Source organism: Manduca sexta, chromosome 22, assembly GCF_014839805.1.
Source record: "Manduca sexta isolate Smith_Timp_Sample1 chromosome 22, JHU_Msex_v1.0, whole genome shotgun sequence".
NCBI lineage: Eukaryota > Metazoa > Arthropoda > Insecta > Lepidoptera > Sphingidae > Manduca > Manduca sexta.
In genome coordinates this window covers 11,003,825-11,015,860 of record NC_051136.1, presented here as the reverse complement: position 1 = coordinate 11,015,860, position 12,036 = coordinate 11,003,825, and the positions used below count along the sequence as shown (strand labels likewise).

At 34.1% G+C, this 12,036-nt stretch overlaps 1 protein-coding gene across 1 annotated transcript; it reads left to right on the top strand.

Moving 5' to 3' along the window:
* Positions 1-47: 47 nt before the first annotated feature.
* On the top strand, positions 48-11,823 carry LOC115442162 (ATP-dependent RNA helicase SUV3 homolog, mitochondrial). Its single transcript, XM_030167149.2, has 19 exons — positions 48-550; positions 769-889; positions 1,041-1,209; positions 1,460-1,649; positions 2,452-2,529; positions 2,686-2,777; positions 3,965-4,104; positions 4,961-5,095; positions 5,580-5,686; positions 5,897-6,090; positions 6,580-6,759; positions 7,597-7,745; positions 8,091-8,189; positions 8,357-8,501; positions 8,769-8,853; positions 9,915-10,080; positions 10,668-10,994; positions 11,074-11,240; positions 11,516-11,823. The coding sequence occupies exons 1-19, from the start codon at positions 124-126 to the stop codon at positions 11,788-11,790; spliced, it is 3,246 nt and encodes a 1,081-aa protein (XP_030023009.1). The 5' UTR covers positions 48-123; the 3' UTR covers positions 11,791-11,823.
* Positions 11,824-12,036: the final 213 nt, after the last annotated feature.

Sequence of the window (12,036 nt, the reverse complement as noted above, 5' to 3'; positions counted from 1 at the left end):
TTTTTATGTTTTTTACAGGCTTAGTGCAAAATAAAGGCAACACTGATTTCAATTATCAAATATCGAAATGTGACAGACTGTGAGGGAAATTTTTAGTTAAAGTTTTTACGAATTATTATCAAAATGTACAAAGGCTTTACGCGGATATTAGCTCTTCATTGCGCAGAAAAAACTCAGCCGTGTATATCTCCGTTTCTAAGAAGCAATACCCTTTGTATCCGTAAAAGCAGACCGGAGAGTATAGGTTATATTTTTATGAGAACCAAAAAACACGATCGTACCAATCCTTCTAGTTTATTTGTCCCCGTGCCTGTAAAACCTAATCCTGATGACATAAATATTGGAGAAGAGCTCACTGGCCGTCTCAAAAAGCAAGACTTGCTCAAAATCCTCAACAGATTTTACCAGAAAGCTGAAATCAGAGCGTTAGCGTCAGAAAATGGATTGGACGACCAGTTATTACATCAGGCATTTCTGTCCTTTAGAAGACATTGTTTGGAACATGACTTGCCACCAGATTTGCACATAACTATAAGTGATATTTTGCAAGGTAAAAAATATTTATATTTGTTTTTAACTTGGATGTCTTTCCATATAATGTGGTTTTGAGGACATTATGATAATATAAAAAAATAAAATATATGTTATTTAATTATTTTATGAGTGGCATCTCAAGTTAATCTATGAGTATTAGTTGAATCTTAGTTTACCTTTATAATAAAGTTTGAGTTGATGTACATATTTACAAATATGTATATTTTGTTCTAGGTGCTGGACATGTTGATGATTTGTTTCCTTATTTTCTACGACATGCTAGATTAGCTTTTCCCCACCTTGACTGTTTAGAGGACTTGAAAAAGATATCAGATCTAAGGACACCTGCTAACTGGTTTGTATATTTGAAAATAATTAAAAAAGCAATGATCATTGAGTCATAAATTGAAATAATAATGTTTCCATAACATTAAAAGAATCCTTATCATTTCAAAGATTTTTTGTGAATCCTTTTATATTTTTACTTATTCCGATCACACTTTCAGGTACCCAGAGGCTCGGAATATGAACAGAAAAATTGTGTTCCATGCAGGTCCCACAAATTCTGGGAAAACCTACCATGCTATGGAGAGATTTCTTCAAGCCAAGTCTGGTGTGTACTGTGGACCATTAAAGTTATTAGCCACGGAAATATACCACAAATCTAATAAGCATGTAAGTAAAGGTTGTGTAAATCCTACATGAATGTTAGGCAAATCAATTTTTAGCAATTTGACAAATATTGCTTTGGCCTGTCCTTCTTTAACCTTGTAGTCTTTTTGGTGACTCCTTTTCACAGTTTTTAATTTTAATATCCACCAGTTGAACTATATTGATATATTCACACATCAATAGAATAAAGTAAATATTTGGGTTATCCCATTTTTACAATTTTCATTTATTAAGATCTTGCTTCTGTTTACAGGGCACCTCATGTGATCTGATTACTGGTGAGGAGAGACGTCATGCATCACTTTACAGCACATTGACATCTGATGCTGATGAGACAGATACAGGAAGTGATGTGTCAGAATCTCTATTGATAGATGATGTGGAACTGACACCATCCGCTCATGTTGCTTGTACGGTTGAAATGACCTCACTCAATAATACATGTAAGTTATCTATTATATCATGCTAGTTATAATAATATTTTGTAATTTTCTGTTTTTAGACAATGTCATGTATAAAATAACTAATTACTATACATAATTTGGCATACACTATTGTCAAAATAATTTTAAGTAGTAGATCTCTTTATATGAATTCATATCATATTGCACAGGTCTTAACTATTAGTTGTGCCAACCTTACGGCTTCACCTTCAAAATTGGCGAATCAGTAAATGGCATAATGCGGCGGTACAGTTCAAACGCAATGTTCACTGAATAAGCGACGTTGTTTTCTGCACTGTTGTGTATCAGGCAACCTTCCTATTCCCTTTTACATTTGTCTCGCTCGCTCTTAGCGATAGAGATCGTTTGTCGCTCGGCACCAAAACGGTCGTGTTACCGCCCTGGCGGATACTCGTGGCGTACTCTATACTTTCTCATACAATTGTTATTGCCACTCACCGCGTCACATTCACCGCCATTTCCAATAAACAATAGCTATCGCTTTTTCGATCTAAAAAAAGGAACCAATCCGAAAAAAGGTTTTTTTTAATATGCTTATAAATGAATGGAATGACATTCCGATTGAATCATTCCCGGAATTGGATTGAAGATTGAAAATGGGATTGTTTATTGTAAACGGCTGTTAGTCGCCGCTTCAAGTGGAAACATGGGGCTTGCAAGTGTAAGGACACTGTAGAAGAAAAGCAAGGTTATGAACACTAATGTAAAGTTGGAATTAAATCTTTTTTCAGAAATATACAGTACACTGTAAATTATTTTTGAAGAATTTTCATTATTTCAGATGAAGTAGCTATTATAGATGAAATACAAATGATTGGAGATAGAGGCAGGGGATGGGCGTGGACGAGGGCTATATTAGGTAATATAGAATTCATTAATGCCATATTACAAGTTTGAAATATTTTGAAAATTTATATTGTGTAATTTTCGAGTTATACATAATATGTTGAGTAAGCATTATTAGTGTTAATTTTAACTAATTTTCACATGTGTAATCATTTTACTTTTGTTTCAGGTTTACAAGCAGAAGAAATACATTTATGTGGTGAGGCTGGTGCTATAAACTTGATAGAGGAAATATGCAATATAACTGGTGAAGAAATAGAGGTATGTGAATATAAGTTATTAATAATTTTACGTACTATTATGTCTTATATCATGAATGAGCTCTAGACCTGTATGCTGGATATTTAGGGTATTTTTTCTGAATTATATCACCCGAAAATTTATTGTTGGGCAAGTAACCAAATAGTAAATCTCAGCCAAATACTTTGCTCGATAGATGTGAAATATTTGGCTCACAGCATGCCAAATGATGAAGATGAATAATAAACAAGCGAAATTTTTATGCTAGTAGTAAAACTCATTATAGAGTAATAAAACCCATTATAATTTGTAAATAACAAACATCAAAAAGTCACTCAATGAACTGTAATATAATAGAAGTATTTTATAAGTCACTAGATGACCCGGTGAACTTCGTATCACCTACATACATTTATTATTGTTATTTATTGTGAAACACAATTTTGCCATACAATACGTATGTTATCATTATCTGTCTCTCGCTAGTCGAGAGTACGGTTTGCACGTGAAGTAGCTCGTCGTACATTTGATTAACTTCGACTATCTAAGTCATCTTCTCCGTGGCATTTTGCGACAATAACGATAAATAAAGTTCTCACGCACTGACAAATTGATGATAGATTTTAATAATAGTCTTGAGATTTATTTATTTATTTTCTATTTTTAAGAACCCACTGACACTTTTACACTTTATTTATTTCTGAAATGTTTTGTATTTGAACAAAATAAACCAAAGAAATCGGACCTCATATTACAACTATGAAACAGACTTATTTCTGAATACACCTATATATATATGTTACAGTTCTTTATTTCTAAAAAGAGAAAAGACATGAAATGTTTCACAGGTAGGAACATTTTGTATTGAAAACTTATATTGTCGTTTTTAGTATTTTCCGTTATTTATTATTTATGTTCGTCACCGTTTAATCCATCCCTGGACTTCCACAAATAATTCAAAACCAAAATTAGCCAAATCGGTTCAGCCGTTCTCGAGTTTTAGCGAGACTAACGAACAGCAATTGATTTTTATATATATAGATTGTGCTGTTACGGAATCCGTAATAGTAATAATAATAAAGATACAAAAAACTATGCTATAATCATATTCAGAATATACGATTCATAATAATATTTCTATATTTTAACCCCAAAAAAAAAAAAATTATTCAAATATTATATTTTATGACACAATCATTCGTCAACAGGTACGTTCCTACAAAAGACTAACAGAGTTAAAAGTGGAAGACTCAGCGCTGGGATCTTTGGATAACGTGAGGGCCGGCGACTGTATAGTGTGTTTCAATAAGAACGATATTTACAGTGTAAGTCGTGCCATTGAACAGAGGTCAGTCCCGTTTTGAGGCAGGTATCCGATAATTAGAAAGATTGTGCATGTGACAGCTTATGGATTGGTAGCGTCGTTGTTGTTTGAGTCACTGGAATTTGCAACTTATGGGCGATGGAATTAAGTTCTTTGTAACTGAATTAAATTTAAGTATATTATGTTGAAAAATTTTACCTATTTTAATAATTTATTCTACATTCCACTTAACACCAGATGCAGTAGAGTTACTGTCCTTAACATATAAACAAAAAAAAAGTTATGATTACATGATTTGAGATGTACCGAACACTAATGCTATTTTCTCTTTTCTATTGTCTTGCATCCGGCATAGACAATCTTGCCGTTTATGGTTTGACGCATCATGAAATCCAGAAATTATTTTTAGAGACTCAAGTTACGGCGCTACTACATTAGTTTCGTAATATTACAGAAATCAATATTTCATGTGAGATCATTATTATAATAATAAACATTACAATAACTACATGTTATAAATAATATTTTTAGAGCTTTTGTGATGTTCATTTAGTTGAATTGTAATTATAATTATTAACAAACTTGTGGAAAAGTCGGGACATATCTTTGATTTTGTCCTATAGAAGTTGTGTTGAAAAATGTTGTTTCAGGGCTATTTTAATTAAATTTTAGCTGCGTCAATTTATTGTTATAAGTTAATTTTAGAAAACAATATACATTTATTATTATTTTAAAATTTAAAGACTTAGTATCATTATATCTAACAATATTTAAAAAAAAACGGTTCAAAGGACCAGAAATTAATCTATGATTCCTTTACTAGTCATTAAACGTTTACAGTGAAATGTTAAGATCGTTAATGTTATACTACCAATTTTAGAGGTCATGAGGTAGCCGTTATTTACGGCAGTTTACCACCGGGCACTAAACTGGCACAGGCGAATAAATTCAACGACCCAGAGAGCTCGTGTAAAGTGATGGTAGCTACTGACGCTATAGGACTTGGTATTAATTTGTAAGTACTTGTGTCGAACTTTCATAAGATATAATTATTTAGAACTAGGTGTTGCTCGCGGATTCGCCGGCGTGAAAAGCCTTTCCCGCTATAACACTGTATGACGCAAGCGCCACTAAAAGAAAAAATCACATTAAACAATTCCTTTATTTTCTATGACAGAAAATTACCGGAACAAAAAGTAACCTATGTGTTAAGCCAGGACACGGTATACCCTCGTGCTTTTTATCGAAATCCATTCAGTTTCCTCCTTTACTTCTGACAAACAGACATCCAAACATTTTTACAAACTCCCACATTTATTTTAGTAAGGTTTCATTTTTTCTTAATGGAATAAAAAGTTAATAAATTATGATTTAGGGAATTGGAGGAATTAGGAAAAATAAATAAAATGATTAAATTCGTTTTTTTTTGTATTTAAAAAGACTGGTTGATATTTTCTAAACATTCTAATTACTATTATGTATCTAATTTAAATTTTCAGGAGTATAAGAAGGATAATTTTCTATTCGTTAATAAAACCTGTAATCAATGAAGATGGTGATAAAGAAATGGACGTTATTAGCATATCACAAGCTCTGCAAATCGCTGGTGAGGACCACACATTGTCACTTGGAATTCAAACGAAATGTTAATAGTGCTCAAACCATAATAGTGGAATAAGAATAAAAAATAAATACTGATTTAAACATTCCACTTCGCATGAATTAAAAATCAAACCGAATTCCGCCACGATTGCATTTAAGTAAAATTTATAAATAAAATTTCAAAACACTATGACACTAATGAAATTTTTCATAGGTCGTGCCGGTCGATACGGCAGCGCTTGGGAGACAGGTTATGTGACAACATTTAAGCCTGAAGACTTGGCAACTCTGAAGAAGTTACTGGCTCAGTCTCCAGAGCCAGTGACTCAGGCTGGCCTGCATCCCACAGCTGAGCAAATGGAGCTGTATGCCTATCATCTACCTCATGCTACTCTTAGCAGCCTTATGGTGAGTTTTAGTTAACAGGATAAAATTAATCTTTTGTGTGTTTAAATAGAGTTCATTTTCAATTGTTCGGCACATGAGTAGATTTTTTTTACAACTGACGAGATAAGAGCAACATATGATTAATAAGATGTTGAGTCTCATAACACCAAGTAATTACGATGGCTACAATATTTTCAAACCGGCACAAAACTGCATATACACTGCTGCCTTGCTGAAGAAATAGCGCATCGACCCTGACATACGACCTATCACCTAAATTGTTAATAAGAAAATAAAAAGTAAAAGAAGTGAAACCAGTGCACTCAATTTTCGTCATGTGTGTTCTGTCTCGTATCGATAGGGGACAAGGCAATCGTTATATTAGAGCAAGAACAGATAAAACCAATAACACTTTACTCGACTCACAATCGAACACGGGACGTTGAAACGATGTCGTACCGCGCACTCACACATCTACGTCACCGAGGCATTTAATCGTAATATTCGCAGGACATCTTCGTCCATCTATGCACAGTCGACGATTCTCTATACTTCATGTGCAACACGGAAGCGTTCAAGTTCCTCGCGGAGATGATCCAGCACGTTCCGTTGCCTTTACGTGCGCGTTACGTGTTCTGCTGCGCGCCTATCAACAACAAACTGCCGTTTGTGTGCGCTACATTCCTTAAGGTAAACGAAATATCGGTATTTTTATTATGGGGCTTAGGGAGGGATGGCCATTCTTATTTTTAGAGATGATCGGATCTATCGTTTTATCCGGTCAGCTTGTATATTTTTGTATGTCAACCAGGTTGTAGGCCTATATTCTACTTCTTTTGCACTGTGGGCCAAAAGTATTCTTAATATAGCTATTGTAAATATAAAGTAGGAAGATTGGAATTAAACTACTTTACTTTGAATCGGGTACTAAGAACTAATCGCCACTGCTACCTACATTTTACAATACGATATTTGACATTTTTATTTATAACTTTTATAAATTAGTACGCCGTATTAATTCTAAAACAAAAGAAATCATTGAAATCTTCTTCTTTGTACTAATTGCTATTACAGATAAAAAATGCACAATATCAAACATAATCAAATACCCTTTTATACAAAATTTTAGATTGTTTTAGCTATTGACGGTCCGATCTACGTAGAATGAGCTCACTGTGTCTTGAGGTCTTATAATATACAAATCGCGATAAAATTCGTAAAATAGTTTTATTTCAATGTCTAGCATTCGCGGAAACATAAAACATCATTAAGTAGGAAGATTTTGAATAATTTGTTGTCTGTAGAATCACATTGTATCAAACATCAATTCCAATGTTATGATAAAGGTGCGATAATTATAAGATCAACTTTGTATTACGGTTCATTGGTGTGAGGAAAGTTGAATAAAAACCTAATATACAGCATGTAGTCTATTGTCATTTAATACAGTATGCTCCAAAAAGTTAATATATTATTTTATTACGAAGATATATATAAATATTTAAAATTGTTTATTTTTGTCACCAGATGGTGCGGCAGTACAGTCGCAACGAGCCAATCACGAAGAACTGGCTCGCAAACACAGTGGACTGGCCGCTGCCTTCGCCTAAAACTATTATGGATTTAGTTCACTTGGAATCTGCTTTTGACGTGCTCGAACTCTACTTGTGGTTAAGGTATTTACATTATAATAATATGCTAATTTGAAAACGATAGAGCAGTGTCACATATTAATGACTACTTTGGTGGTGTAGTTATATTGTACGCAGTACGACTGCAGTGCTGAGGTCTAGGGAGATATTGGGATTTTTTATTCCGGATTCTGGATTTTGTGGCCGATATGGTGATAGGCTCGCCCCTCTATCACAACATGACGGGGAATACCCGTGGCGAAAAGTCAGTTTATGTTATTTGTTCATTGTCCATGAGCACTTAAATACTAAAATATGGACACAGATTTTTTTATTTCGTCAAAATTATATTTAAAATTTATTAACTTAAATTGTGGTTTTTGCCAACAGTTATAGGTTTCCGGACATGTTTCCGGATGTCAAGCTGGTACGCGACATGGAAACAGAATTGGACGCCATTATACAACAAGGAATATTCCAAATCACAAGGTGAGATGATATATTGTATTATAAAAACTAGCTGAATAATTTTGTTAGATACCCCAATTATGACACTTGGTGCGATTTTAAATATGTTTTCTTTATATTCAATTGAATTATCCTTGACTATATTGTATAAGATTTTATAAAAACTTATCGATTTGTCATTGCCACAGGTTGTTGAGAAATTCGGATCAAATGCTACGCGAAGAAGAGACTGCAGACGCGTATAGTGCGAGCAAGAGGATAGCCAAAACTTTAGCGCCACAATCGAAAGGCGACGATGCGAAAGGAAAACTGTCGGAAATGCTCGTAGCCAGAGTAAGTATGATTTAAATGTTTTTTTTTAATCTTTTTTAAGACACTGTTTTATATTACATTTTAGTGGATATATTTCAAATTTTATTTGAAAATGGAATGTATTTTGTTTTTTTACGTAATTAGTGTTAATATAAGATAAGCAAGTTTGTTTGATTTTTTTAAACCGGCGAAGACGCTAAAATAAGGGAATTATTAGTCAAAAGATTGAATCAAGTTTTTTTTTTTGTTGTCCGTCAACTGTTATTTACTGAGGTTTGTTCGTTTCAGGGCCTAATCACGCCACAAATGTTAAAGAAACTTCAGCAGGAACTGTCAACAGACAAGAAGATAGATAGAACAAGGAAAAATAGAAATAGAAGGAAATGATAGTAAACAAATCAGTTGTAAATAGTGTTGAATGGATGTGTATTAAAATGTTTTATGGAATGTGATTGGTGTTTATTTTTATTTTAATTAAATATATTCAATAATTACTAAATTACGTAGTACGAAAATATTTATATATTATAATAGTAAATATTTCCTTGAAGCAAACACTCGCTGCACTGCGGGAATCGAACATGTGCGGGATACGACCTAACTCAGCAGGGTTCTAAGATACGCCAAAGTTTGTAACTTTAGCTGTCTATGAGATTGTTGCTACAGCGATATGTAGATTTCTGTGGGTTATATATGCATATCGCGCTATAAATATACGACGGTCTACGTAAGTGGACATAGACTTCTAAACGATGCGACAATTGGCTCAGTTTGGTTACTATATCTAGGTAAGATCTCTTTTGTATCTTTGATGCGAGGTGCTTGCTGTTATTAATAGATGCATTATTTGGCGCGATTTCTATACAATGTAAGAAGATTTAAACCTCGATCATAACGCATATAAAGGCGGACATCAGGTGTGCAACGAAAAAGAATCTCAGTAATTAGAAACTATTCATTTATTCATAGCAAATTGCATAAATAATTGTTATTATAAAAATCTAATAAGTACGTTTTAGCTTTTTTATATCATAATTGACATAAATGATCTTACGAAAATAGATCAATAGCGTTTATGCAGCCAATTACAATCTTCACAAATACTTTGTTTTACACAACAAAGTTCCTAAGCAGGGTAACCGTATCGGGAATAGTGGAGCATAACACTTACCGTACAATTTATTATACAACTTATTAAGCAATAACTCAACGGTTATCAATTGCAATTAAATTAACGACTTGTTGACATAACATTATCACAAGAGGGTAGTAACTAATCAAGGCGTCGAGTTGAGACGGACAGTCGATTTGCATTTTGCTGACAGTTACATACAACATGTACAGACAGACTTGTATTGTGATATTGACGTTTTTATTGCTAATATATCCTTCAGGAAATCAAGGTGTGTGTGAGTGGTAAAATAGTTTTTGAACTAAATTCATCACTAACTTGTTTAATTTCTTTAGCTTCTAGAATATTTGATGTGAACGGTATTGAAACGATACTGGCTCTAGAAAATGAAACTCTTACCATAGAATGCAAGACTGACATGCCAATGGCGTATTGTGGATTTATTCACCCCAATGGTAGCAGATATTCGTAAGTTGAATTATTTTTTTTATAAAAAAGATCGACAGTAAGCTAAAGGCTAAAGAATATAGTAATATTTTTCCTTTGCATTTAAATAACCGACGTTACGCGACCACTTTGTTGCATTTAAATTTCCGGACTAACGAAATTAATAAGACCTAAGTATAAATATTCTTCATACCCTGATCGTATCTATACCCTGCAAAATATTGCTAATTTTAAAACCCAAAACTTATTCTAATTTAGGCTAGTTACTGTTGAAAATACCAATGAATGAGAGTTAAGAGATCCAAAAGATTGAATAAAATCTGTCGTTCTCTTATTTGATATTATTATATGCCCTGGGTTATTTACAGGTACTTTTTTTACCTTATAAACAAAGTAACGAATAATATTTAAACGAAGATACCTACATGTCTATGATAAAAGAACCATAAAATTGTGTTCAGATAGCGATATGACAAGCAAATAGAATTTATGTAACTACTTAATTAAAATTAATATAAAAACATGTGATAGACGCTCATCATGATAACAAAAAAAATATATTCCTTAATTGATTATATTTTTACACGTTTAAGAAAATGTCTAAACAGATTTGCAGATTCAACACTAACTGCGGGGCATTGCGCTGTTAAACTAAATGCCACAAAACGAGACGAGGGGCAATGGCGATGTCATATCGGCACTGCAGTCTCTGGGAAAACGGCAACTGGTGTGGAAATAATGCAGAGCATCCAAGTCCGGGTGGTTGGCCACGTCGCAGCAATTCAGCAGAATATCACCGCGGTTCATGGAAAGCCAATCACGCTAGCTTGTGCCACGACTAAACGAATGACTCCACTGAGATATTGTCGTTTCGAACCGCCCGATACTAATAAGTATAAACATTTTGGCATCGATTCTGGGGTTACGGAAAAGAAGCAAGTATCATATATATTGATAATTGATGTTAAGGCATGTGATAAGAACAGATACTTATAATTTTCTATTATTTTTCAGTGCGATTCTAAACCGCTTTTATTTCCCAAGCAATAAAAGTACGGATCGTGGAGATTGCGCGGTGACTATAAAACGTGTGAAATACGACGATATTGGCCTATGGACTTGCGGCGCAGGACTTGAAGATGGGAAGGAGCATATTGACTTCATCAGCCTGGAGGTAGAAGGTGCGTGTAAACATAGTCTACCAAAACCTATTTCCTTTATAAACTTTATCGTTTATCGGATTTTTTATAACGTGCCAGCGAGTACTTACATATAATGCAAGTAAATTTACTTGCACATAGAATTCTGTGTAATCGCAACACCCTTTGCGTTTATATGTACATAAAAAATTGCGAAGTGATTGAAAGAATCGCTCCTGAGAACCGATTGTGGAATATTTACCACTCAAAATCTTTTTTTTTATTTTATTGATCAATTCGTTCATATTTCTAATTAGGTTTCTACACAATATCAACAGCATCAGCAACGGGCATCACGTTCGGCGCCATCGGAATTGCAGTAGTGTTAGTGATGTTGGGCTTCGTCGCTTGGAAGAAACGAAGTTTCCTAGTCGGCACACGTAGGGAAACACCACCGCCGGCAGAAGAACACGAGCTACAACATTTAGAAGGCAGTCCGCCACGGTCGCCTCGGACGGGTAGACACGTGCCGCTGGTGGTGGTACAGTCACCGTCGGAAGCGAGCGCGTCGCCGGCGCAGGTGGAATCTTAAAAATTTGCCTATAAAGATAAGATGATTAGGACCGACTTTGGTATATTATTTTGGTATAACGTTACCTCGTCGATTATTAGATACAATGCATATAAATCCAGTTGTTATGGTTGTAAGCGCGTCCGTAGTTTGTAGACACAACTAGGCTATTCGCCAGTTGCATATTGGACTTTGAATGCATAAGTAGATAGGTGCTCAATAGCTAATTGTAATACCAACATACGTAAACAATGACTTGTTCATGAA